We start from the raw sequence: 27,435 nt of genomic DNA, 5'->3' as shown, positions 1-27,435 counted from the left end.
CATTTCAATAACGTCGGTTGGTCTCTCTCTTTAGTTTTTAGATACAAAAGAGATGTTATAATAACCTCGAGCAGGAGGCCAAGGAGGAAATAAAAATGTGAAACTCAACACTCAAAGATGCCACCTCCTAGTTCCTACATTATTTTCTAAGTTGCTGAGAAGAAGCTGTATATTAGGAGGTTACACTGCTGCGATGCACTCAATGTCAATCTTGGCATCCAAAGGCAGCGCCGCTACCTGAAATGTTGGACGTGCTGGGGTTGGAGATGGAAAATCTGAAACACAAAACCGTATAGTATAAGCCAAGTTAAATGAACAAGTAATGGTTGTCACTGCAGTTAAACAAAATAAAGGATTGTGTGTTCAGGGAAGGAGCGGCATTAAAAGAATTTGACATCCCATTCAGAAAGAGAACAAGATCCAACCATTCATCATGCTTCAAGAAATCTAGATTAAAAATTAAAAATCTGTTTTGTAAGAACTTTAACAGGTAATTTGAGCATATAAGAACGTGCGAATGAGATTAGCTCAAACAACCTAAAAATTGAAGAGTTAAAGCCATCCCCATTCTATCTACGTGGAAGTCCTATCAATGCTTCAGTAACCTTACATCTTACAGTTTTGGGCAGATCGAAAACCTACAGTGTAATTAAGGATTCAATCCCAATATCAAATTTATACAGTATCTGTTAGAATATGTGTAGGTGTAAAATTTGGCCATATGTTTGAGTTCAAATTGGTTTAGAAAAGTCTCATTGAACGAGGTTTAGATGTCCTAGTTTATATACGAATGAAACAAATAATTGATCATATAATTACTCACTTATTCTATTATATATAAAGCCAATGGTGATATGAACAGTGGCTTTGGGTCACGCATGGAACAAAAATTTTGGTGTCACCCCCTTGAAAAAAATTGGACCAAATTGCCCCTCAGCCAAAAAAATTCAAAACCTACCTAAAATAATATATCAAATCATGCAAGGGTAAGTTGGTAATTTGGTCATCATAAAATATAATATAAATATAAATGGGGAGAGAAAAAATAATAAAAAATGAAAGGGAAAAGAGAAGAATAAACAAATGACAAAGTTGATGGAGAAGAAATATATAATAAAAATAAGAAAAATCATGAATGTTGTGTTCAAAATATCTTAAAAAGTGTGTAGCGCCGGTGATAAAAAAAAGAAAATAACAAAATAAAAAAAATATTGAAGCAATTCAAACATATAAATACATTTAAAATGTCTAAGTCGCGAGTAGCGCGCTGTGATTCAAAAAATAGATTTTGCACGCGGTTGTTTATTAAGTATTATTTCTCAATTTTTAAACATTAAAGAGGTGCGTAGTGCCAGTTATAAAAATAGAAAAAAATAAAAAAATCTCTCGCACACGCATAATAATGTAATTCAATTAGTTGTCAAATGATCATTTTTTTAAACAAACGATGTTATCTACACTAAGGGGAGGGAGTGAACTTAGTCAACCAATGGGCAAACAATCAGTTATTTATTAAATATTTAATAGAATGTAGATGAAAATCAAAATATTGCTTTTATTAATATGGATTCAGCTGCTTTGATTAGTTAAAAGACCGCTTTTATTAAATGTATTTATTATTCATTTCTATCTCTATTGATAAATATATTTAAAACATGTAAATCACACGTAACACGTCGTGATTCAAAAAATGTCTTCTGCACATGCGTGAGCGCGTGCATGGAGGCTAGTATATTAAAATTGGGAAACAATATTGTTGGATTCCTGCAAGTATTTTAACAGGAGAATAAAAGAGATTGTTTGTCAATATAAAAAGTGGCCACTGATCTCACATAAAATAAAATAAAAATAAAAAGAGGCGCTTATTATTGGACTTAGACCTATTGTAAGTCAACTATATTGTTTCTGCAAGAGATGAGAAGCTTACTATTGACGTCGACTATGATTTCATCTTCTTCATTTGCTAAAGGTCAGATTGTTTCTTATAGTATCCGTAGAGCTTACAGTTTGCATAGATTTCAGTGGCCTTCTTAAGTCTTTCAAATCAGCCAACCTACATGGACTTAACAAACATCTAATTTCACCTCCAACACCAAATCCGTACAGAATAGTCGTTTTAACCACAGAGGAATAGTTGGCCCCATTTGCTTTAAGTATTTCCCCCATTTTGTCAAGAACCTGCAATAGAAGCACACCAGGTGAAAAAAACACAGATTTTAACCATCAGCTACGCAACTAATAGTCTAATACTACTTATTAATCTAACAACTGCAATCTGAGGCATGGCAGTTGGAAGAAGATGATGTCTCATGTGGACCATCCCTCCAGTCCACATTGACAACAATTCAAGAAAAAGGATCAGAATCAGACATTTCAGCTAAAGCATCGTAGTAAAGCCAATAATAGATCAGCATAACCCATTCAGAACATTTCCTCTGCAGTCGAATAGCAGCTCCTACGAAAATCGGCAGAAACAGTCAGTAATGGCATTGTTGAGAAGACGAAATATGCATTAGAAGTAGAAACAGTCAGTAAATGACCATAATAACCTGCTTATACTGTAAGCTCTCGAGAACCGCAAGAGATTACGCCATAACAGTCAGTAGATGACACAACAAACTTTATTTTAAACATTTAGATTTACAGTAGAGAAACTTTCACTTATACATAATTATAAGCATAGTGATTCTTCAATGTTGTAACTTTGGTAGCACTTAAAGCAAACCTTTTATGCAGCAAACAATTTGAGATATGGTATCATAGAACATTATGGCTAAAAGTTGACACTCTTTAGATGCAGTACATACTCTGCTTATATTTTCAATGCTGATGCTGTGATCAAGTGCAAAACTATGTTCTTCCTAATATAAACTCTAAAAAAAGACTAACCTGTAAGCCCTACAGGCTAAACTAATCTTTAAAATGATCTTGTTTCTGTTATAACATCTTCAGGATCTCGAGACCTACAAAAATGGGTAGATAAGGATTGGTATCGGTGCTTCACCATTGAATGGCATACATAATGACTTTCTTAACGATTTTGATTACATACTGTATTGCTCAACAGATGTGAAATAATCGAATATCATGTATATATTCTGTGGCGTTATTTACTTAGGACTAGAGTGGTACAAATGTAAAATATCAGTAAGACCATTGATTTATGAATGAAGAACTTCTTGGAAGAAGAAGAGTTCTATATATTACAGAGTTACAGGGTCATTTTCTCATATACATACTTTACATTAAATGGGTGGGGGATTAAGGTTAAGCCCCATAATAGGCCAACAAAGAAATTGGGATAGAACTCACTATTCATGAGTCGAACATAAGACCTCTCATTAACATTGACAAACTTGATAATTTATTGCACAATGATCTTCTATTTCTACAGAGAAGCTGTATATGAGCTTTCATAATAGTTGAAGGTGACATCTTCAAGGCATGTTTCCTTTCTTCTTCTTCTTCTTCAAAGCCTTGGGGTCGGCTAGATGCAACATGAGGACTTCCCAGGAGGTCACCCATCCTAGTACTACTCTTGCCCAAACTCGTTTAACTTCGGAGTTCGGATGGGATCCGATGCATGTAAGTTGGTATGAGTCGCATCCTAAGGATTCGACGTAAGATAGGAGTGCCGATTGGTCGATCGTATTCTCTAAGAATCATTCTCTATGTTCACTTGAATCTAGCCTTTGCTTAAGTACCATTCTGAAGGTTGTGATCAGCGGTGTACCTCCGATTCTTAACTAATTTTAAAACAACCAGACCTAAAAGAATACGGCAGGCACATGGGACAGTTTTACAGGATTAATAGCATGGCGATGGAGGAAATAATACTGCACTGCAGAGCAAATACATTGAACAATGGCAAGACATAATCCAAAAATTTCAGGGAAAGTACCAAAAAGCATGTTATTTGGAGGTGGGTAGTAAAAACACCATAGCATTCCCCTCCTCCTCAATACAACTCTTTCCTTTGTACCATTGTGAAGGAGCTTTGAGATGCAAGCAAGTACAGCCACAATTGCCAGCATACTAATTAGGGCTGTTTATACCATACTTAGGGTCTCCGTATTTAGATCTTGTATAAATACTCGGGGGACTTAAAGTGTAATTATGTAATAAAGGAAGGGGTAAATATGTAATAAGTGAGGAGCCCTTATTCTATAAAAGGACTCCTCACCCTCACAATTGGGAGAGGCCATTTTTTAAGGCCCCTTCATCCTCTCAAAGCTCTCACTCTCATTCAGACCTCTCTCTCCCTCATAAATACAATATCAGTGTGGACGTAGCCCAAACCTTGGGGTGAACCACGATACATCTTGTGTTATTTACATTTCTGCATATTTACTGTCGGATTTACGTTGTTCCAAGACATCTGGTTTTGTGCATCAACAAGGGCATAGTGAAGTTTATGCGTGGAGGAAACATGATCAAAAGCAGCTGACAGAATCTCGAGGCCAAGGTTAGTGAATAACAGGACAAGATCCACTCTGATGAAGTAGCCTGCAGAAAAAGTTACACCACCTTCAATTAAGTTCTTATTTTTTATGAGAAAACAGAGAAACTTTCCCTAGATAAAAATCAGCTAACAACCCGTACAATAGTGTCAAAGTTGCTTAAAACATTATCTAGTCATGCCATAACTCCATCATTTCAACTAATACCATAAACTCACCTGAACTTACCTGGATGTCCTGTGTTCACCTTTGTGCTTCAAGCGTTCACAATAATTATGTGCAGGTAATATATATATAGATAAGCCATGATGCAATCTAATACTCAAGCATGTTATAGCATTTTCAATTATATATATATATATATATATAATGGCATCAAAATGCATAAGCTGTAACACCCTACTCCCGAACTATTTATTTTAGGGAATAATTATCGGTGATAAGCCCAACTAAACACTAATTTAATTAACTATCATTAATTACATTTCCGTACTTCAAATTCTTGATTCTTCACACATTGATTTATGACTAACATTTAAATCACTAATTCATAAGGTTAAATCTCACATTTTCCATCAATGTCCCTCACATTACTCAATCCCCTAAACAAGGCTATTGTCTCAATTATCTAGTCTCATTTAGTGTATGGCTGCATCTAACGTCTCGCTAGACTGCCTACGTACCCTAAACAGGGATCAAGCCATTCGTAGTTCACAATAAGTATTTCAAAGTATTCACAGTAATTATATGCAATAATTAAATTTATAAACGTTTATGGAATTGTTAATCATATATATATATAATATACGATAGAAAGGAAAAGACCCACTCACATGAGGTCCACACTACGACTCCCTAGCATGCATATCGAGACATCACAAACCATCGTCGCCTATGACCAATTATCAAATCACATCTCAGAGTTCTAATCGATAAAATACATAATTTACATAAAATGCATCCCTATGTAAATCAATTTGGAAGATCCGCATCACAGATTTCCAATCATTTTCTTCCAAATACCCACATTATACTTCTACAACAACATCCTAAAATTTTATTACGATCCAACGGTCGAATCTCCGCCAATTGCCAAAAACCAAGTGGCGGTCAACATTTTATTTTATGAACTTACAAATCCAATTCGGGAAGATCCGTATGTCAGATTCCCAATCCGTAAGTTTCTTTGGTCCTTAAATATTATGTACTATAATGTATTAAAGTTTGGTGACGATCCAACAGTTAGATCGTTGATTCACATTTTTACTAAGTAACATATCATAAAGAATTTAGGTTCCAACGATCAACCAATGTCATACTAACATCAAAACTGAACTCAATACATCTAATTTAGGCTAAAAATAGCATCGATGGCCCTCCAGCCACGCACCGCCACACACGCCACCGCGGGTGGCGGTCGGCCGCCCCGACTCGCCGGAAAAATCAACTATTTCTAAAAATTCTCAAACTTCACAGAAATGAAGATCTCATTGAGTGGAACAACTTTCATACCTATGACTAAGGCCAATTTGGCCGTGAATAGCTCCAATTTCACTCAAATCTGCTGGAAACCCTAGAATGAGTATTCTTCGATTCTCCTTTCTCGGCGTTCCAACGTCCCTACAACTGGTTAGGTCTTGTTCCTGGGTCCAAGAGGAGTTGATTAAGGGTGGTAATGGGTGGTGAAACTCGTCAGAAAGGAGGAATCGCCGTCGAAACTCCACGGGTCACCTGCACAATTTTTACACAGTTTTGGACCTAAAACCCTTCAATATTGGGTGAGAAAGGTAGAGGGGAGGTAGTGGAAGAGATTTTAGGAAGTAGATGGTGGTTGTTCACGGAAAAATGGCAGGAGGGGCCGGAATTAAACCGGGTTGAAACCGGGTTTTGTTGGGGTTGCACGAGTCAACATGAAGGGGAAGTTCCCTATTTCCTATTGATTTCTGATTGGTCCCCTTCCCACTTAGTGGGAGTTCAATTTATTTAATAACTTTAGTTTAGTAGCACCACTTCAAATGTCCGTAACTATACTGTTATAATTCGGACTCGCAAACGGTTTTCGCCTATGTGTTCGTACTAACGAGTACTACACATATGCACTAAAGGAATAAGTTATACGTTTCTCTAGACGATGCTCCAAGGAAGTCAAAGTCTGTGTCTCTAGGAGCATTTTCGTCAATTCCCTCGATTAAAATAAATAAGAACGTAAAATTAGGGACGGGTTGTCACAATGATTGTAACATCCCACATCGCCCAGGGGAGTGGATCTTGTAAGCCTTATATGTATATTCTCATCTCTACCCAGCACAAGGCTTTTTGGGAGCTCACTGGATGTGGATTCTATCGGAACTTTAAAGTTAAGCGAGTTCGCGCGAGAGCAATCCCATGATGGGTGACCCACTGGGAAGTTCTTGTGTGAATTCCTAGAAACATAATCGTGAAGGTGTGGTCGGGGCCCAAATCGGACAATATCGTGCTACGACGGAGTCGAGCCCGGGATGTGGTAGGGGCCCGGGCCGAGATGTGACAAGAATAGCTCAAAGTTTGGAGCGGTTAAGTAAACTCACAACTTCCATCAGAATTCCATTGACCTCCCCTTTTTATGTAAATGGGCTCTGAATTTTGAGGGTATTTAAGTCTATTCATGTGAGTTTTTTGTTATATTTAATTTTTTTTAATAAAAAGTGACATTTATGAAATGAAATGTTAAATTTTGGTTATTAATGATAAATATTTGTACAAATGTATGTTTCGAATTGAAGATGGCACAACAATATAAAGACACTAGGGACCCTTAAATCTATGAATCGAAAAATGATCCTCATCAGATCCTTTTCCTAGGGATCATGTGATCATGATCGTTTATCGTACATCGTGCGATCATAAATTATTTAAAATTTAAAATTAAATATAAATCACACCTAACGAAAACTGACCACACGATGTACAATGAACGGTCATGATCACATGATACTCAGGATTCCCAGGAAAAAGATCCGGCGATGATCCTATTCTCTATGAATTATTGTGAGGAGCTTAAGCGAAGAAATCATGGCAGTACAATTTGGTGAAGACTGAAATGGAAGGAGGAAGGCTTAGGTTTCAAAGGTTGTATGTGTGCTTTTTGCACTATTGAAAAATGAAAGCCTTTTGGAGGGTTGAAGGCCGATGGTGGGATCGGATGGATGCCACAATAAAGGTCCACATCCACGCCAATTGCTTGCTGCCATAGGTATAAATGCCAACAATGGCATGAATGCAATAGCATATGCAATTGTTGAAATTAAAAATAGATCTTGGACTTGGTTTCTGGAGCTACTGATCACTGATTTGCTTATTTGGGTATTGAATATGCACTTGCTTGGGTCATTATGTCAGACAAACAAAAGGGAGTTAATAAAAGTTGTCAATGACCTTATTCAAACTATGGAACACAAATAATGTATTGGACCCTTATATATCAATTTCAAGTAAAGAAAAGAGTAATGTTATTTATACCATATTTTTGTACTATATTTTCATACCATCTTAGGTGTCATTTGATGTGGACAACCACATCATTTGAATTAATCAGATTTTTAAATTTAGTTCATTATTTAATAAACTAATATTTAAGAAAAACTAGTTAATTAAATGATGATTGTGTTATACGAAGAGTCTTTCTCCTTCATTTCCTTGGGTTTTGCAAATTTTTTAAATGATGTGGTTGTACACATCAAATGCCACATAAAGTAGTATAAAAATATAGTATAAAAACATGGTATGAATAACATTACTCCAAATATAAAAAAAAAACACATTGGCATTGCGAAATAAATTCTTTGGTCAGCAGCTAGGGGTTAATAAAAGATATTAAAATGACAGAAATAATCTTGAACATAAATTATATTTGAATCAAAGCACATGATTTATTTTGAATGAAAAATTTAAGAGGAGTTATGATAAAATGACAAATTAATAATTTTAAAAAATTAGTATAACAAATTACTAAAAATTTTCATTTATATGACAAATTAAAAAAATACGTAAGTTAATATGATATTTTAAAAATTTTCTGAAAACAATAATAAAGTAATTCCAAATAACGTGTTGCAGAAACTGGAGGGACGGACGAAAGAGCGAGGAAACCGGAGGGCCAAATAACGCGTTGCAGGCGGAGGGAAGAAAGGGCGAGGAAACTGAAAGGAGTCGCACATGGGGGCGGGTCCCACGGCACCGACTCAACAAAAACAAATAATAAAATAATTCAAATAAAAGACCATCCTGTAGACAGATAAATGAAGAAAAAGTAAAATCATCAAAGACGACAAAACGCCGACACACATAAACTTGACGGAGGACCAAATGTACAAACTATAAAAACCAAAATGCTCTTCTCCTCTCCGTGAGAAAACCCCAGCGTCGTCCCGAGCAAAAGGCTAGAACCTTGTCTCTTTTTAGCTTTTCTGCTGCTTCGAAGCCCAAAGTTCAGGGAGCAAGACTCAACAGCCAGCCACGGAGCAAGACTGAAAAGGTATAAAATTGCTTCTCTTTGTCATGTAGTCCCTGGAAGAAGATGGATGCTCAATTGGGTCTAATGGGGTAGATATTTATTTGGATAATTATTTTTATCAACTTCTTTTTCTAGATCATCGGGAATTTATGTACATCAGGTTCTATTTTCTAACCTCTCTTTTTTATTCATTTTCAGACCATTTAAGGCAATCATCTCAATTTTGTAGGACTAGGATGTGTTTGGACAGTTCTAGAATTCTATGCTTTGTGCAGAATTTAATCAATACCGCTAAACATAAAAAAAGATGTGATTAAAAGAAACAAGTATGTAATCTTTTGAACAGTGATCTTCTTTTTCTACAGAATCTAATCTCCATATGAGCTTTCATGGTAATGTAAAGGTAACAACTTGGAGGAATGTTTCCCCGCAAAAAAAAGAACCTTTCTAGTGTCTGTCTTTTTCTCTAAGAACTTTTTTATGAGCCCTTGAATCCAGTCGTTGCTCAAGTACCATTCTGAAGCGTGTCATCAACGGTGAACCGCTGATTCTGAACTAATTTTGAAACAACCAAACCCAAAAAGAATGCGGCAGCCAAAGGGGACAGTTTCATAGGATTGGTAGCATGATGACGGATGAAATGATACTGCACTGCCGAGCAAATGCATTGAGCAGTGGCAAGGCATAATCCAGTAATTTCAGCGAATGTACCAAAAAGCGTGTTGTTTGGAGGTGGATAGTAAAAACACCGTAGTATTCCCCTCCTCCTCAATACAATTCTTTCCTTTTTACCATTGTGAACGAGCTCCCAGATGCAAACAAGCACAGCCACGATTGCCAATAGCATGCCAATTAGTGCATAGTGAGGCTTACGTGGGGAGGAAGCCTGATCAAAAACAGCAGACAGAATCTCGATGACAAGGCTAGTCAATAACATGATACACTCTGATGAAGTAGCCTGCACAAATTATACCAACTTCAATTCAGTTCTTTTTTTTTAGAAAATTGATGCATTGCTTTTTTAGAAAATTTTTAAGATATTCTTGACTATTGTTGGATTGTTAAAAGAAAATTTATTGTTAAAAAATGCACGTGGCAGACATAGTGTCCACCTAAATTATTTTTGCTCACCATCTTTAAGAGTGTCTTAAAGGCAATGTCAAAATGTATACATAAACTATAACAGTAATACAAGACCAAACTAATATTCTCTAATCGAAATGTCAATCCGACATGGCGCTAACATGGATTGACAGCAAAGAGGTTGTTGGCAAATTTGACAGCATCTTCAAATATTTTTAGTTAATTATTAAATTTCTTTTATTAATTTAATCATTACTATAATTAAATGTTGAATGTTGACCGTGCATTTGTTTAGATCCTATCTCTCCTCTTGGTGGCAATTTAATAATGAATTAAATGTCATTTATTAATTTTTTTATTCATTTAACCATTTATGTTATAATGAATAAAATAATAATTTAATTTGACATATCGAGTGAAGAGTAAAACTTAAAAGATATCAAAATACCACATAGACTATTAAATTCGAACTTTATGTTCAAAATTTAGCATCTCCTTTAGAGATGATCTAAATGATATTAATGATTCTCACCTTATTTGTCACTGTTAAATAAATTTAAATCTTGAAATTTGTGTAATAGATAAACATAAATATTAAAATTTAAACGTTTTCAATAGCAATAATTAGGATGGTGAAAACTATCACCACTTGAAGGTGGTGAGTTAAAATACATTCTAATAAAGAGTAATACTATAGAGATTAATTTTTTTAAATAAAATGATATGTCATTAATAAGAAACAAACAAGTTTTGATTTAAAAAATTTGATCTTCTTAGCATTATTCTCTAATAAAACAATGTTTTTTTTACTCCAATCAGAATAAAATTGAGAGATATTTTTACAATATTTTTTTTAATTAGAAAACATAGAACCTTCCCATGCCATGGATAAAAACCCAGCATAATTCTCTTCGGATCTTCTTTGTAAGGATTCTGAGAATCTTCCAATTATATTCGTTCGTCGTACATCGTGCGGTCAGAAATTATTATAAATTTTTTATATTTAAAATTGAATATAAATAGTACCTTACAAAAATTAACCGCACCATATACGATGAACAGATATAATTAAAGGATTTCTGTAAAGGATCCCACGAGTATCCTCTCTCGATAAAAACCAGCTGACAGAAGCTCTAGACCAATACCCGTATCCCGTCGTGTTGCTGGTCAACCTCATCATTTTCATCGCGGGAGTCAATGCCAAGTGTAAAAAAACCACTAGGATTTGAATTATGGAGACCCTGCAATCAAGAGTTGTAATCACCCAAATTCCTTCAAAGTTGATTTGAAATTTCAAAGGATAAACCAATACGAGAAGAAAATATTTGCTTAAGAGCTAAGACAAGGAAAGTTTGATCAAAGAATAAATTAAAATGGTGCGCACCTCTCCAACTGAACCACTTTCAGAAAGCTCAGATTCGGATGATCTGGTTAGGTAGCGTGAGTTACCACCCTCGCATGGTTGGATTAACCGCGTACCTTCCTCAAATTGATACGCAGCTTTAACAATCAAGAATGCGATCCGCAACTTCAGCAAGGCCTGCGAGTTGAAATAAAAACGAAAAATGAGTTGGTAACGATGCATATAGAAATTTGGTTTAGGGGAACTAATGAACTTAATTGATTGGAGAGAGAGAGAGAGAGAGAGAGAGAGAGAGGGAGGACCTGAGCAGCAAGCTCGTGATTGGCAGTGTCAGTGGGCGTCACTACTCCTCCAACGACGAGATCGACACCAACATTGCTGTCTTTCAGATAGCCTTCCATCGTCTCCGTTTTCATCTTACAACAACATCCTTTCCCGTCAGTTAATGCCTTTAAATTTGACAGTATTCTCTCTTCCATATATAGAAAGAGAGGACGCACTAAAGCTCTTGAAAAGTTCAATCTTAGTACCAAATGTGCGTCATTGAAAGTATTCTTTGGAATATTCAGCATCTAAAGTAGCAATTAAGTTTGATTGAGTTTATTTTCACTCTTTGTGTTTGTAATGGGGCTACGCATCAGGTGACGTATTATGTCACACGTGTGGTGGGCTATCATATATGAGATTGCTTTGAATTGAAATGGTTGTTTAACTCTCTAATTTTTTATATAAACATTTCAATTCGTATCTAATAATATTTACTCTTTAACAAAAAAAACATATTGTGAAAAATACATTCTGCGGTTGTAGGGATATTTCGTGGTATTTACCAGGAAATACTAAAGGAATAACAAATATGATTAAAAATAAAGAAAGTTGATTTTAAAATTAACATTTATTCTCCCTTTCTCTTCAGGAACTGGAAAATTTCGACAAAATATGTCGGTTCTCATCAATTACAGTTTGTCTAAACATCTTTCTCAGTCGGTTTAAATCTAGAGGTAGGTCCTGACCTTTAATCACTTAAAAAACATTAGTTTTCAGTTTTGTATTTATAGGATAAATTACAATTTATTTTATAAAATTTAAATGTAATTACAACCTCATATATTGTTTTTAAAATATTTTAATCACATATATCTACTCATATTTTAGTCACAAATTCATACCTTTGTTAATCAAAATAATCAAATAACGGGTTGCAGACAGAGGGAAGAAAAAAAAAGAAAGAGCGAGGAAATAGCGCGGAGAAAAAGAAATCCCACGTGGGTGGATCCCACGACAAAGACAATAACAAAGTACTTCAAATAACGCGTCGCAGATGGGAGGGAAGGTAAAACATAAAAGGCCAAAAAACGCTGACACGCATCGGCGAAAAGACGCTGACGTAAACAATGACTAAAGGAAAGAAAGTACCTGATATTGAAGACGGGTCCTGATGTGGTGTGAACACATGGGTCTATAAAAACTCAATTGATGCTGGTTCCTCCAATTCCAGAACTTACCTGCTCATCTCATCTCTCTGGTGAAACCCTAGCGCCGTCCTTGGCGTAAACGCTAGAACCTTCTCTCTTCTGAGCTTCTCTGCTGCTTCATAGCCCTAGTCCAGCTCTAATCCTCTGCCAAAATCTCGAACCCAAAGCAGTGGAACTTCGGTCGACAGACCTGGTGACAAGAGAGACAACCAGAGAAGGCGGTTGAGATCTTATACAGCCAGCCAGAGAACAAAACTGAAAAGGTATGAAATTGCTTTCCTTTGGCAATAGTGAAAAGTTATCTGTAAATATAGTCCCTGGAAGAAGATGGATGCTCAATGTAGAGATCTGATCCCTGCTGTCTCTCGAATGAAGTTGGATTCCACGATAAAATCAATTGACAATAGAAAGAGTAGCACAAGTTCTTGTAAGTCTTTGCAAGGTTTCTTTATTTTTATTTTTTATATTTTCATATGCTCTCTCACACGTATGATGAATTTTCAAGCTAAATACGTATATAACATAAATTAGGTGTTATGGAGTACACGTGGGTCAAGATGTTCTGATGCTATAAAAAAAATTAAAATTTTTATCGTAAAATCAATTGAGAGTACGGAAAATAATTCAACTCAACAGTTTCATATCAGTCATGTTGTGGCCTAAACCTAATGTGGTAGGTATTTATTTGGATAATTATTTATATCAACTTCTTTTTCTTATTCATTTTTCAGATCGTGGGGAATTTATGTATATCAAGTTCTATTTATAACCTCTCTTTTTAATTCATTTTCAGATCTTCCAGATTGATTGAGTAGACCTACGAGAATCCCAGGCAAACATCTCAATTTGTAGGACTACGATGTGAGTAGACAATTGTAGAATGTAACGAATACTCCCAAGTCCCAACAATTAATACTGCTAAACATAAAAGAACTTGATAATCTATTGAACAATGATCTTTATTTCTACAGAGAAGCTATATACGAGCTTTCGTAGAAGGTTACAGGCGACAACTTCAAGGCATGCTTCCCCGCAAAGAAAACTTTCTGCTGCTCCATCGAGTCGTTGCTTAAGTACCATTCTGAAGGGTGTCATCAACGGTGAGCCTGTGATTCTGAACTAATTTTGAAACAACCAAACCGAATAGGTATGCGATGGGTAAGAGGGACAGTTTCATAGGATTAATTGCATGGCGATGGATGAAATGATACTGCACTGACGAGCAAATGCATTGAGCAATGCCAAGACTTAATCCAGTAATTTCGGCGAATGAACCAAAAAGTTTGTTATTTGGAGGTGGATAGTAAAAGCACCATAGCATTCCCCTCCTCCTCAGTACAACTCTTTCCTTTTTACCATTGTGAACAAGCTCCCAGATGCAAACAAGTACTGCCACGATTGACAACAGCATACCAATTAGAGCATAGTGAGGCTTACCTGGGGAGGAAACCTGATCAAAAAAAGCAGACAGACTCTCGATGGCAAAGCTAGTGTATAACACCATCTGCTCTGATGAAGTAGCCTGCATAAGTTATACCAACTTCAATTCAGTTCTTTCTTCCTTAATTTTAATTCAACTACACTAAAAATATATGATCATTTATTTCTTGACCCATGAAAATGTGTAACTATGATTTTTTTACCAACTCTATCTAAATTTTGTTATAATGAGTCATGTCAAAAGTTAAGGAACCATTGCTCTAATTGTTTTAAAGTTGAGGGACTATTTCTCTAGTTGGAATGGGAAGGTTCTCCTCCTGTCATCTTCTCTCACTCTGTTTTTTTGTTTCTCCTGGGAGCATCTTCGGAGAAGAGCCAAAACTTTTTCGAAACTGCTTTGCGAGTCTCGACTTTCTCTGTATTCCTGAATAAAATAAATAAATAAATAAATAAATCCAAAAACTCCTTTTAATTTGGTTCATGGTTCTCGAAATCGTTGCTTCGGGAAGACGAAGAAGATGATGGTTCATGGTTCAGGGAAGCCGAAAAAGATGATGGTATGAAGCAGCTAATGGCTTTTGATTTGGCAAAAAAAGGACACACAATTTTTTTTAATAAAATAAATTGTTTTCTCTCTCCTCATGTAAACTGCATATTAATTTAAATAACATATCTAAATTACATTTTAATGAAAGGTAATACTAAGAAGAATAAATATGTATGCTGAATTTTGTATACTAAAGATACGAAAGTTGATAATTAGTTTATTTCTTTTATTTTTTACACATTATTTGGTTTACAAATTTAATCTACCTAACATTACTCTTAATGAAACCCTTTTTATCACCAAAAGAGAGTAAAAATCATTTGTCTTCTATTACAAAATAAAATTATGGACAACAAAATAATTTGCATAAACTAAATTTTAAGTTTTTTTTTCAAAAGCATTACCTACGTATAATCCTAACAAATCTTTAATTTAAAAGACAAAAACAAAAACACGTCTTCATTTTCACGTTCTCTCCCTTTCTCTCCATCTCATTTTAAAAATAAAAATACAAATGGTCCATGCACATACAAAATGTGTGGGCATATGGTAGTTAATTTCAAGAGATTCTTATTATGGTTAAGAAAAATGACATGTGGTAGACTTATATAGGAGTGGTGAGCATCCACCAAGGTTATTAGTGATGAGCAAACGTAGAATATTTTTTCTCACCAATCTTAAGTGATGGTGATTTTAATCATCCTATTTATCACCGTTAGATAATTTTAAATTTCGATATCTTTAGGAAGATGAATATTATCACTACTTAAAAGTGCGGAGCAAAAATACTCCTTTACTTCAATTGGGTAAAATTGAAAGACAATTTTTATAATTTTCTCTTTTCTTTATTAGAAAACAGAGAACCTTCCCATCCCAAGGATAAAAACCAGCTGACAGAAACTCTCGACCAATACCCTTTTCTCGTGGCGTTGCTCGTCAACCTCATTATTTACATCGCAAGAATTAATGTCGAGTGTAACAAAACCACTGGGATTTGAATCACAAAGACCCTGCAATCAAGAGTTGTGATCGCCAAGGTTACTTCACAGTTCATTTCAACTTTCAAATGATAAATATATACGAGAAGAAAATCTGTTTTAAGAGCTAAGACAAGGAAAGTTTGATCAAAGGATAAATTACAGTGGTGCTCTCTCCATCTGAACCACTTTCAGAAAGCTCAGACTCGGATGGCATGGCTAGGTAGAGTGAGGCAACACCCTCGCATGCTTGGATGAAGCCGCCTTGGCAGGAAGGGCATGATGTTTCGACATCCACAGTGACCACATGACGACACCTGTGACAGTAGTACCTAGTTGCAATTGCTTTCTCCGTTGTATTTATCTCGTTAATCTCCCAACTAGCTTTTGCTGCACAACCGTATATGGACTAGAATCATACATAAATAAGTGTAACATAACGTAAAAAAACATCCAACCAAGAGGCAACAGACTTGCGATTTTTAGAGTAACAACAGTACCGCACGCACCTTTTATAAATTGACATACAGCTCCAAAAATCAAGGCTGGGATCCACGACTTCAGCAAGGCCTGGAAGTTGAAATAAAATACGAAAATTGAGTTGGTAACCATGCATACAGAAATTTTGTTTAGAGGAACTAATGAACTTAATTGATTGGGGATAGAGAGAGAGGGTAGGGAGGGAGGGAGGACCCGAGCAGCAAGCTTGTGATTGGCAGTGTCAGTGGGCGTCTCTACTCCACCAACGACGACGCCAACACCTACATTGCTGTCTTTCATATAGCTTTCCATCTCCATCTCCATCTCCATTTCCATCTTCTAACAACTTCCTTCTTCCGCTGTTGATGCTGTCATTTCTTTCATATATAACAAGAGAGTACCCCAAAAGCGTTAAGATTAACGGGTTTTAGGGGTTAAATAAGATTCTCTTTAGATTTTTTTTTAACAAATTACACCAAAGGGATAAAGGGGTGAGGGAGGTTAAACCTCACAATGATCAAAGTCTAAATTAAATCCCTATTTTCAAAACTTACTTTATTTAAGTACTTATGTACATGAAGACCTTTAAGGGAAGATATTATCGTTTTTTTTAAATGATGATTAGTTGTGGAACTCATTCCATATTGAATTTCGATGATTTCAACCGTCTAATTTTTGGTACAAATGTATTGGTACATAATTATAAAATCTAAACATAGGTACGCAATATGCATATATATATATATATATATATGTGGAAAAATTCATGCACAACAAAAAATAGATGGTAATATATGACTATTCTTATTATAGAAACTTAATAATAATTATGAATGATAAAAAAATAGTATTTATGGGAATCAATATATAATTTACAACCTAATTAATATTAGAAAATTACAATTAAATTTCAAGGATTAGAGTTAGTTTTTAATCTTAGACAATGTTTTATCAAAAAGTAATCTTTATCAAGGATTGGAATATTATTTTCCATAAGATTAAGGACTAGTTTGACATTGCCAAAATTATTTTAAAAGCAGTTTTTTTAAAAAAAAATTGGAGCTAAAATTGTGTTTGGTAAATTAAAAAAGAAGTGTTTTTCATCAAATCATAAATCCGAAACAGCAAAAAGCAAAAGAAGCTCTATTCTTGAGAACATCATTTTTTTACAATACACCAACTCCAAACTAGCCCTAAAGCTCATCACCGCAAATTTTAATCTTAATACCAAATATCATAAATTTCCCTTTAGTAATTTCAAAAATTATAGTGCCCTTTAGTAATAAGTTACAATTGAATTAAAAGGAGTTAAAGGAAAACCTTCACATTTTTAAATCTTAAACAAAAGCAAAAAGCCTTACGCTTTAGTGAAAAGGTAAAGAGTGTTAACTACGGGTGGAAAGAAAAGGATAGGAAGTTTCTACTACTTCCAAGTTCCAAGCACACAAATAAGATGAACATCATATTAAACAATAAGAAATATTAAGGGGATTAGTCCCACTCTTCCGGTGTGGGGACAATATTAAGGGGATTTCAAATATTATTAAAAATAAAATAAAATTTAAAATTAATATTATTCTCTTTCCCTTTCAGGACCTGGAAAATTTCAACAACCTTTTGACGTTTACATCTTGGACTATGACCTTTCTGTCTTAGGAGTGTGCAATTTGAGTCGCATCTTTCTCACCTTTAATCAGGATAAGATCCTCTCAAGATCCTCTCCGGATTCTTTAGGATCGTCAACTTTCGTTGGATACTAATTTTATATTTATATTGAGTTTATTTTTTTAGAATGCGAGGAAGGTTTATAGTAGGAGTGGTTTTTTTTTATTCTTGAACAAATGATCTACACTAAAGGAGAGAGTCGGCAAAGCCTCATAATGGACTAGCAATATGGTTCAAATTCACCTTTAGGAAGAATCGAACTTAAAACCTCTTACTTACAAGTGAAGAGAAATACCAATAAATTTTAGTATTAAGTGGCTAATTTAAAACCAATGTTAGGTGTGACGTTCTAATTAGTTCTAATTAATTGCCTTAAAATTTCTCACTTACTAGTAAAGAAAAATACCAATAAATTTTAGTATTATGTGGCTAATTTAAAATCAATGTTAGGTGTGACGTTCTAATTAGTTATGTGGTCTCTATTCTTAATTAATACTAATATATGTTACTTAGTTGTTTTGTCTCTATTTGTTTAAAGGACTGTAATCTTAGAATTCTTGCGCTTGCAGCACATAAAGACAGGAAAACTGAACCGTATCTTGAAAATTTTGGACAAAAAGGTTAAGACAATCTGAGTGGTGGAAGGAAGAAACGTGTGACATGGGTGAACTAATTTATAATTGAAATTGGGATATAGACCGTTGTAAGGAAGGGCCAATAGAAAGGGCATAATATTGTAATATAAACTGTTACTATGTACTCATACATTGAGACCTGACATTTGTATCGTGTTTCTCGTATTCATATCATTTTCGTGATATACTCAATATGCTAACAAGTCAGGTCGTATACTATCCACTATAATCCCATAAACCATAGGATTAAATTTAACAGTTGATTGTAGTTTATATTTATGCTTCATTATTCTCACCAATTTTTTTTTTCTTCAGATTTTCTATTTTGAAAACATGCTTTTTTAGCAAAAGCAGAAAGATGAATGTTTTCGATCTTTGATATCACGTTCAGATTTTTACGGTTAGTGAAGTCTTTAGAAAATATATAACATCGGCTTATATTTTAGTTAACCTTAAATATAGGAACGTGATATCAACGATCCGAACTGTTCATTTTTTTGCATTTGCTAAAAGATGTTTTCAAACAAGAAAATTTGAGAAATGAAATCCGGTGAGAAGAATATAGCATAAATGACAATCGATGGTTAAATATAAATCAAGGGTTTATGGATTATGATGTTAGATTTCGGAGTTGAGCCCTTCAAGAAAGTTGTAAAGTTTGTCATTACGAGTGATTGTATATTTTTTTTTTACATTTTTCACACCTCTACGTAATTATTGTGAATTATTAATTTTGTACTCAAACCAAAAAGCTATTCATAAGAGTTTGGAGAGTTTTAAAAATCTAAATGACGATGTAACCATGGTCTAAGCGCAGGGAATGCAATCACGAACGTTTATATATCCTTTTACAATTTTCATCCTGTACATTAATTATTACGAATTTTTATTTATTTTGAACTCCCCCTTAAAAACGCTATTCATGAGGGTATGTAGAGTTTTAAAAATTCAAACGACAATGTACTCATCAAAGCGTAGAAGATGCAATCACGAGCATTTGCATATTTTTTTCACATTTTTTATACTTGTAAATGAATTATTATGATTTTTTAATGTAGTTATGGGGCCACACCACATCAACTTTTAACTATCTAAACCGTCTATTTTTCAAGTTGGACCTTATAGATAATCCTTACAAAATATTGGCCAAATCGGAAATATTTGAGACGCCTAATTGAGTTCAAAGAAATTAACAAACACATTGTTATATAAGAAACAATGAAATTTCATCGTAATAATTAAATAGGCAAATATTTCGGATAAATTGAATTTTTACAAGGATAATTTATGAATTGAGACGTACAAAATAGACTGTTTGGATTGTTAAAATTCAACGTGAAATTTACCCTACAACCAGTCCCCATTTTTAACAAAAAATGGAAATCTCTTTGGGTAAAGAGCCTAATCAAGGCAATATTCTCTCAAGAGATTATTTTTCTAAATCTACCAACAGTGAAAGATATTTGCAAGAGAATTATTATAATGGGTATTACATCTTTCTCCAAAATCTCAGTCGGGCTATAAGTTTATAACCCAACCCAGCAAGGGTCGGATTCGTCACTAATATGCATTTTTTTATTTTTTGTCAAACATATACATTTTTTGAATACGCGACAAATATCTATGGACGGGCAATACCACTAAAACTATACCTTGGTTGCAACAAAGAATCTCTCCTCACTTATACCAGCTCTCTCATCGAACCAAAAAAATCTAGGAAGAAAAAAGGAAAGAGAAACATCAGTTGTCTCTAATTCCGATTCATAAGTTTACAATACATTACAGTGTAGTGATATTCATCTTCACTTGTAAGTGAGATGTCTTAGATTCGATTCTTGTCAAAAGTAAATTTAAACCACATTATTACTTGCTTATTGTGAGACTGGAAAGTCAAGCTTAGTCTGTGTTCCTCAAAACGGCATTGTTGTAGGCAGGCTTTTCAATGCTGGTTTCGTCTTCCCCTCCTTGATTTTTCCATTGGCGACACAACTTGGCTCCCTGATTTCTCCCTCTATAAATTTCAGTTTTCTTCTTGTTTCTTTGATTACCGTCCTGGTTAAAAATCTGAGAAAGAGCCCTTCACATTCTCTAACAAAACGAGACGAGTTAAATCTAAGAGAGAGGCATAAAGCACAACGGAAAGGAGGGCATAGCAACATAGAGTGAAACATAAACACAATTATAATTACTCAAGACTGGAAAAGCAGGGAAAGCTCCATTTCAATAACGTCGTTGGTCCTGCTCTTTAGTTTTTAGATACAAAAGCAATGTTACAATAACAACTGGCAGGAGGCCATGGAGGAAATAAAAATGTGAAACTCAACACTCAAAGATGTCACCTCCTACATTATTATCTAAGTTGCTGAGACGACGCTGTGTATTGGTAGGTTACAGTGCTGCAATACACTCAATTTCAATCTTGGCATCCAATGGCAGCGCCGCTACCTGAAATGTTGAACGTGCTGGGGCTGGAGATGGAAAATCTGCAACACAAAACCATATAATATAGTCAAAGTTAAATGAACAAGTAAATGGTTGTCACTGTTGTGTTGCACATAACTTATCGAATCAAAAGAGTCATGGACCAGTTAAATAAAATAAAGGATTGTGTGTGTTCAAGGGAGCCTGATTATCCCCAACCCCAATGTGATTTTTTCTATTTTACTTGCTTCCCCGCTGTGAAGGAGCAGAGTTACAGGAAATTGACACCCCCTTCAGAAATAGAACAAGATTTAACCACTCATCACGCTTCAAGCAATTTGTACCAAAAATTAAGCAAAGCCAAATCTGTTTCTACGAACTTTAACAGGTAATTTGAGCGTAAGATTGTGGTAAATGAGATTAGCACAAATAAAACGAGAATTGAAGAGTTAAAGTCAGCTCCATTCTATCTTCCCGAATGTCCTATCATAGCTAGATACCCTTATGGCTTACAATTTTGAACAGATGGAAGACAAAAAGTGTAATTAAGAATTCAATCTCCAATGTCAAATTTATATCTCTATAAAACTCACATTTAGCATAGATTTCATTGACTTTCTTGAAGTCTTTCAAATCAGCCAACCTACATGGACATGAGAGACAATGAATTTCATTGCCAACACTAAAGTCTCCAATCAAGATTCTGCAAAGATAAAAATAGAATCCCTACAGAATAGTCGTTTTAACCACAGAAGAATAGCTGGCCCCGCTTGCTTTCAGTATTTCCCCCATATTTTTTAGAACCTGCAATAGTTTCGTCTTTCAAAAGCAGTCACACAGCAATGCTATCAACTATACTCTTTTGCAAAGCCGACAACACTAAAAACCAACAATTATGTTAACAAATTCAACTTCTCCTTGATGAAGATTTGCAAGATAGATATGATATTTAGTGTCGGAGATTACTAATTGGCGACTTGGATTAGAACTCTGAAAGAGAGATATATTAAGTTTTATAGTAAACATCTAATTGCAGTAACCCCTATTTAGTAATCTCTTGAAGACTTGTATTAGTGTCACCATCATTTTTGCAAAGATACGAAACAGGATTCTTGATAATTTAAGATCCTGCAACCGCCAAAATCTCAAACAGTACCGATTTCCATCAACTGTCACTTACTTCTAAGTTTCTAACTCATAGCAAAGTTTATCAGTTTCGAAGGTTGTAGCTTTGACCACTAAGCAGTTAAAAATCAAGAACATTTCACCAACCAAATGCATAGAAATAAAAGTATAAAATCGATCATATAACCATCTCAAATCCAAATAAACAACACAAGTATAACCAACACATCAGAGCATCATCAATACCTGCTCTGTCTGATCTTCAACATTATCCGACACAAACTTCCCTGTCTGCATTTAAACAACATAAGTTCATATCACCCAGTTCATACCAACATTAATGGATTAAAGTGGTAAAAACAAAAACAAAAATCCAAGACACAAACCTCTGGAATCAGACCAAGACAACCCGACACATGGACAAAGTTGTTGGCTTTGATTGCCTGAGAATACGGTCCCAATGCAGCCGGAGCCTTGTCTGTGTGAACAGCTTCCTTAATTCCTAAAATCCAACCAAAGAAAAACTGCCAGTCTTTAAATTCAAACGCAAAGTACAAACCTTTATCCAGAATTGATCAAAAGGGGATTCCAATTAAGCAACCAAACACAGGAACCGGATTTCTAATCCAAGTAACCAACCAGAGGTAAATTGGAAATTCAATTAAATCAAAATAAAAGAGAGATATTAAAAAGTTGGAATTTACGAGCATCGGTGGAAATGGCTAAGCAAGCAAAGCGAGACGAGGGCTTCGATGAAGCCAAGGATCGCCAGAGAGTGGAGCCGGCCACCGAGGCAAAGCCCGCGCCGGCGGCTAACGGAGCCCGGGTGCGCAATGCGCCCATGTCGACCGCCGGCATGTGATAGCTCCTCGCCGCACACCATGCCATATCTCTCTCTCTCTCTCTCTCTCTCTCTCTCTCTCTCTCTCTCTGGGAGTCTGTCGGTCTCTGTTGGACTTGTTGCAACTGCTGAAGTGCTGATGGTTAGTGAATGGTGACTGGCGTCACTCACTCGCTTTTTATTTGTTCTGTTTTTTCTGTTCAGATCCTCTAATTTCTTTTTCTTCTTGGGCTTTACTTGATTTTTGTTAGTGGGCTTTTTCTTTGGGCCGGATTTGGTTGGCTCCAACCGTTGTATTATAAGTCAGTGTATATTATGGGTTTTTTTATTCATACCCCATAATTTGTTGAAAACACCCCATAATTAAATTTTGTTCCTGCAATTCCAATTTTACCCTTCCTTTTGCTGAATTCACCCCACCTCCCAAATACCAAAAATCTAACATAGCCACCCACCCACCACCACCACCCTTCTCCTGTGATTCCATTCAACCTAGCCAAAACACAAAATTGAAATTTCATGCAATTAGCTATACTTTATAAATCTAAACTAGCTTATCAGGGAAACATAAAAATTTCATCGCAACATCTAAACAGTCTATCATGGAAATGATGGAAAGGGGTTTTTAACAGTTTTATAGGCTGCATTTTCATCCATAATCGCAGTAGCCCAATGCATGTGTGATCATTCCCCTCAATCCTATGTCAAATGCCAAACAAAAGCATAACTATGAAAGAAAGAAAATTAAAATTGAATGGGGTCATCGGCGAAGTTGTGGTTGTGGTTGTGGGGTGGGTAGCTGTGGGATTTTATTGTTTGTGGGTGGGAGGTGAGGTGGATTCAACAAAACGAAGGGTAAAGCTGGAATTGTAAGAAGAAATTTTGAATGTGGGGTGTTTTCAACAAATTGTGGGGTTTAAATAAAACAATTGTATATTATTTTCTGCACATTTTTCTTTCCAGGTGAACGGTTAAGGTTTAACCGTTTAAACCGTTTAACTAATTTAAATTTAGGCATGCTTGTTGATTTGTCTCTAAACTTGTATAATTTCTCTCTAAACTTTAATTTTAGCCTATTACCTCCCTGATTTTTTTATAATTAGCTAATTTCTCCACTTAAACTTTAATTTTGGCTAATTACCCTCATGAACTTTTATAAATAGTCAATTTACGTTAGATTATAAAAAATTCCATTTAATTTTCTATCCATTTTGATCATGTGGACAACACATGACAATTGTATGGGGGCAAAACGAATGGAAAATTGATGGATGAAATTTTTTAAAATCTAGCTATTTATAAAATTTTAGGGTGTAATAAGTTAAAGTTAAAGTTTAGGGGGAAAATCGGCTAATTATAAAAGTTTAGGGAGTAATAGGCTAAAATTAAAGTTTAAGATGAAAATTGACAGGTCTATACAAGTTTGAGAATAAACCAACAAATACCTCTTAAATTTAATGTGTTTAACTAAATTAGATTTAACTAAATCTTAACCATTCACCCGTGAAAGACTTAAACATTGGCACATGTATTCACTTGGATACATGTAGTATATAGAAAATATCTTGGAAATGAAGATGATAGTGGTGTGTTTTATAGGTTTCTATTTTTATGTCAAAATGTTTAATTAGGTTTGTAAATATATCAAATATCAGGATGATTCATGCATATGTATGCTGATACAAAAATAATTTTTGACTAAAAGAAATACAAAACTATTTACTTAGGTGTAAATACTAAGTTTTTGCACGTTACAAAATTACTACCTCTCTTGCAATAGTTACCGAGAATTCAAAGACTAAAAATCTCAGTATATAGAACACCTTAGAACATACTAGCAATCCCTAAAATCTACTACGTTTTCAATGCGGACATGTAGTCTGCACATAGGACAAGAGGCTTGTCGCTTTAGCCATTGGTCTATGCAGGCCATGTGAAACAAATGCCCACAAATGGGAAGTTCTCTTGCATTCTCTCCATCCTTAAATTCCTGCAAATATAAATATACATCAAAATCACATTGTGATAAATAGTGATTAGCGTTAACTTAATTGGTTAGATTCTGGTTTGGTGGAAGGGACAAGACGGCAAATTCAATTAAATGAACATGTTTTCTAGTTTATGTTTGGTGATCTAATCAATGGTCGGGCCAGACTTAATAAATTGGATAATTATCTTGCGTATTAGAGAAACAAATCACCTTCCAAAAGATGGAACTCTATGGGACGAATTTAATCTCAATATGTTTTGATCTATCCACCAAATGAGGCTTATAAGTTTTAAGGACACTGTTGTAGTTGCAGCGCATTAAAACTTTTTCTTTGTTACATTAGAGATGCATCTGAACCGTTTACTTATACTATTTTTAACTCATTTCTCCATCCTCCCTTGTTGCTTGTGGGCTTTATTGGAATAGATTTATGGTTCTCTCACAATTGATTTCTTGAAAGGTTAGCTCATAGTTGTATAGGGCCAAATGCTGATCCAACAACTTTTCAAACCTTTCGCATACTAATTTAGATTGCAGTTAAGATATGTTGGAACCCACCTGTAAGCAAATTGAGCAGCAAAATTCACTGCAAGACTCGATGATGTTGCTGCTCCTGCTGCTGTGAAATGTACTTTGAGGGAGCTTTTGGATGCAATCGTGCGATAACCCCTTCACTCCACCAATGTCATAGATTTCAGAAATCTCTCTGTAAGCTGTTTCCAGATTGCTAACCTGCTCAGTAAGTTTGCCATTGTTAACTAAATTAACTATACTAATTAAATATTTAAAAAGAGAAAAACAACTACTCGATGCTGGTTTAGGTAGAGAAATAATGCTACTTACTTGCCAGTGATAGGCTTTTAGCAATGCAGAACTCACCCATTCCATAAACACCTTCCCATTTACCATACCTACCAAGAAAGCAACCTACAAAGGAAATTTAAACAAGTATTATAAGAATTGAGATTTAGACCAATCTTAATATTCAAGTAGAAATGAGGACGAGAGTCGAACTCTGGTGGTACGTGCCATTATGTGCTCTTTACGTACACAAGGGGTTACCTTAGACAACAACTCGCCGTCCACTGCCAAATCCATCAATTGAATGGCAGCAATAGCCCCTGTCAAACCGCCTATGCCGGCACCATTAAGAAACCCCGTCTCCGTTGTCTGGCCTTTGATCGCTCCATGAATTGCTCCCACTACAGCTCCTCCTACATAACCCACATGGGATAGTTGAAAATGTCAAGTTTATGTGGCACCAAATCTTTTTTTTACTAAAAGAAACCTCGACGGTACAGAAATTCCCCAGAAAACAATTAATCCAAGAGCTTAGAAACATACCTAGTGCAAGAAAGCAGGTAAATGCAGCAAAAACAACTCGTTTTGTTACTTGAATCACAGCTCCGCCGCTGGAATCACCAATTGCAGCCAAAGCCCACAAAGAAACAACCTCTTTAGACCTGAATGTGGCTCTCAATAAGCCTGAAAACATTTCCTCCATCATCATATGAGGAATGGAAAAACTAGACATGAAGTGTTGAGTGGCAGTGGGAGCTCACTATAAGAATTTAAAGGGGAAGGAGCATTTAAAGGGTTAGAAGAGGAATGGCTAGGTATTAAAGAGAGAGAAAATTAAGTGCCACCATTTACGAGCAACTTTAGGCGTAAAAAGACGGTGACGTGATGTTAGAGTATCTCCAATAAAAGATGCAAAATATTTTGACACGTGTATTTTACATTTTTGATGGTTAAAAAACTTTCCAATGACAAGATGTAGAATATTCATCTTAGTCGAAAAATGTAAATAAAAACCTAAATTTATATGTTTATATGGTGATGCTATTCACACATTCCTTTTTACCTCATACACACTCTTCTCAATTTTCGATCATCGAGTCGAACGATTGAAGAATATCAATGACATAAATTAACAAAAGGTGTGTGCAAGGTAAAAAAATGATGTTTGGATAACACTACCTTTTTTTATACATCTATTAGTAGTTGGTCCACCAATCAAAGAGAGAAATTAAATAGGATCTTAAATTTACTTCTCTCCCATTGGAGTGGTTACCCCCATTTACACTTCTAAAATGTAAAATAGGATGTAAATATAGTTCTTGTATCCTAAATTTGCATATCTTTATTGGAGATGTTCTTACTATTTTATTCATCAAATATAACAAGTACATTGGTTTTTATTTTTTAATTTATTAATATAACATAGAAGTGAGATATATTAATCATGTCATCTGTCCTTGTTATAATATGTAAAATAATACACCACGAGATTTGTGTTAATGATATTTATAAATATTTAAATTTTGTTTTGTTTTGAAATTTAAAATTTTATATTATTTATTTAGGAGGCACCTAGGTGGACTAGGAATGAGACAACAAGAAATGCTACTCACTTGAGCAAGAAACCCTCTACGAGTAAC

General features: G+C 35.0%; 5 protein-coding genes, 1 long non-coding RNA gene and 1 other non-coding gene across 9 annotated transcripts; 1 reads left to right on the top strand and 6 right to left on the bottom strand.

The window, feature by feature from the left end:
• Window positions 1-165: 165 nt before the first annotated feature.
• LOC126590591 (reactive Intermediate Deaminase A, chloroplastic-like) lies at window positions 166-23,167 on the bottom strand. 3 transcript variants are annotated; one of them, XM_050256055.1, is made up of 6 exons: window positions 22,868-23,167; window positions 22,550-22,665; window positions 22,410-22,454; window positions 21,769-21,842; window positions 21,632-21,681; window positions 166-275 (listed from the first exon to the last, which is right to left on the bottom strand). In XM_050256055.1, the coding sequence occupies exons 1-6, from the start codon at window positions 23,049-23,051 to the stop codon at window positions 181-183; spliced, it is 564 nt and encodes a 187-aa protein (XP_050112012.1). In that variant the 5' UTR covers window positions 23,052-23,167; the 3' UTR covers window positions 166-180. The 3 variants fall into 3 exon arrangements, with proteins under 3 accessions (XP_050112012.1, XP_050112011.1, XP_050112013.1); XM_050256054.1 differs by lacking the exon at window positions 166-275 and adding an exon at window positions 20,781-21,100 and having other exon boundaries at window positions 22,868-23,166; XM_050256056.1 differs by lacking the exons at window positions 166-275; window positions 21,632-21,681 and adding an exon at window positions 20,781-21,100.
• Window positions 3,489-3,608, bottom strand: LOC126591642 (5S ribosomal RNA). The gene has a single exon (XR_007612458.1). It is a non-coding gene; the product is annotated as a 5S ribosomal RNA (ribosomal RNA).
• LOC126590601 (uncharacterized) lies at window positions 8,568-9,407 on the top strand. Its single transcript, XR_007612097.1, has 2 exons — window positions 8,568-8,973; window positions 9,151-9,407. It is a non-coding gene; the product is annotated as an uncharacterized LOC126590601 (long non-coding RNA).
• Window positions 10,784-12,080, bottom strand: LOC126590593 (uncharacterized). The gene is made up of 3 exons (XM_050256062.1): window positions 11,701-12,080; window positions 11,420-11,575; window positions 10,784-11,276 (listed from the first exon to the last, which is right to left on the bottom strand). The coding sequence occupies exons 1-3, from the start codon at window positions 11,968-11,970 to the stop codon at window positions 11,169-11,171; spliced, it is 534 nt and encodes a 177-aa protein (XP_050112019.1). The 5' UTR covers window positions 11,971-12,080; the 3' UTR covers window positions 10,784-11,168.
• LOC126590595 (uncharacterized) lies at window positions 13,929-14,423 on the bottom strand. The gene has a single exon (XM_050256064.1). The coding sequence runs from the start codon at window positions 14,399-14,401 to the stop codon at window positions 13,943-13,945; it is 459 nt and encodes a 152-aa protein (XP_050112021.1). The 5' UTR covers window positions 14,402-14,423; the 3' UTR covers window positions 13,929-13,942.
• Window positions 14,927-16,670, bottom strand: LOC126590594 (uncharacterized). Its single transcript, XM_050256063.1, has 4 exons — window positions 16,531-16,670; window positions 16,347-16,407; window positions 16,001-16,227; window positions 14,927-15,801 (listed from the first exon to the last, which is right to left on the bottom strand). Exons 1-4 carry the CDS (start codon window positions 16,651-16,653, stop codon window positions 15,709-15,711), a joined length of 504 nt encoding a protein of 167 aa, XP_050112020.1. The 5' UTR covers window positions 16,654-16,670; the 3' UTR covers window positions 14,927-15,708.
• A 1,528-nt stretch (window positions 23,168-24,695) lies between the features above and the next one.
• LOC126590640 (NEP1-interacting protein-like 1) lies at window positions 24,696-26,567 on the bottom strand. Its single transcript, XM_050256118.1, has 5 exons — window positions 26,339-26,567; window positions 26,057-26,208; window positions 25,838-25,921; window positions 25,553-25,726; window positions 24,696-24,994 (listed from the first exon to the last, which is right to left on the bottom strand). The coding sequence occupies exons 1-5, from the start codon at window positions 26,526-26,528 to the stop codon at window positions 24,839-24,841; spliced, it is 756 nt and encodes a 251-aa protein (XP_050112075.1). The 5' UTR covers window positions 26,529-26,567; the 3' UTR covers window positions 24,696-24,838.
• Window positions 26,568-27,435: the final 868 nt, after the last annotated feature.

Source organism: Malus sylvestris, chromosome 11 (assembly GCF_916048215.2).
Source record: "Malus sylvestris chromosome 11, drMalSylv7.2, whole genome shotgun sequence".
NCBI lineage: Eukaryota > Viridiplantae > Streptophyta > Magnoliopsida > Rosales > Rosaceae > Malus > Malus sylvestris.
Note: the sequence above shows the minus strand (reverse complement) of the source record. Positions and strands in the feature narration are given on the sequence as shown.

What these genes read in the sequence shown, in the direction of transcription:
- LOC126590640 (XM_050256118.1), bottom strand. Translation starts at nt 26,528, where the DNA reads ATGTCTAGTTTTTCCATTCCTCATATGATGATGGAGGAAATGTTTTCA. An exon ending in TACCTGCTTTCTTGCACTAG is followed by an intron (nt 26,209 to 26,338) that starts GTATGTTTCTAA and finishes TGGGTTATGTAG; the next exon opens with GAGGAGCTGTAGTGGGAGCA. An exon ending in TAAAAGCCTATCACTGGCAA is followed by an intron (nt 25,727 to 25,837) that starts GTAAGTAGCATT and finishes CTTACTGAGCAG; the next exon opens with GTTAGCAATCTGGAAACAGC.
- LOC126590593 (XM_050256062.1), bottom strand. Translation starts at nt 11,970, where the DNA reads ATGCTGAATATTCCAAAGAATACTTTCAATGACGCACATTTGGTACTA. An exon ending in ATCACGAGCTTGCTGCTCAG is followed by an intron (nt 11,576 to 11,700) that starts GTCCTCCCTCTC and finishes TTCAACTCGCAG; the next exon opens with GCCTTGCTGAAGTTGCGGAT. An exon ending in AAAGTGGTTCAGTTGGAGAG is followed by an intron (nt 11,277 to 11,419) that starts GTGCGCACCATT and finishes TCTTGATTGCAG; the next exon opens with GGTCTCCATAATTCAAATCC.
- LOC126590595 (XM_050256064.1), bottom strand. Translation starts at nt 14,401, where the DNA reads ATGCAGGCTACTTCATCAGAGCAGATGGTGTTATACACTAGCTTTGCC.
- LOC126590594 (XM_050256063.1), bottom strand. Translation starts at nt 16,653, where the DNA reads ATGGAAATGGAGATGGAGATGGAGATGGAAAGCTATATGAAAGACAGC. An exon ending in ATCACAAGCTTGCTGCTCGG is followed by an intron (nt 16,408 to 16,530) that starts GTCCTCCCTCCC and finishes TTCAACTTCCAG; the next exon opens with GCCTTGCTGAAGTCGTGGAT. An exon ending in TGTATGTCAATTTATAAAAG is followed by an intron (nt 16,228 to 16,346) that starts GTGCGTGCGGTA and finishes ACGGTTGTGCAG; the next exon opens with CAAAAGCTAGTTGGGAGATT.
- LOC126590591 (XM_050256055.1), bottom strand. Translation starts at nt 23,051, where the DNA reads ATGGCATGGTGTGCGGCGAGGAGCTATCACATGCCGGCGGTCGACATG. An exon ending in AGCCATTTCCACCGATGCTC is followed by an intron (nt 22,666 to 22,867) that starts GTAAATTCCAAC and finishes GTTGGATTTTAG; the next exon opens with GAATTAAGGAAGCTGTTCAC. An exon ending in CAATGAAATCTATGCTAAAT is followed by an intron (nt 276 to 21,631) that starts GTGAGTTTTATA and finishes TTTGTGTTTCAG; the next exon opens with ATTTTCCATCTCCAACCCCA.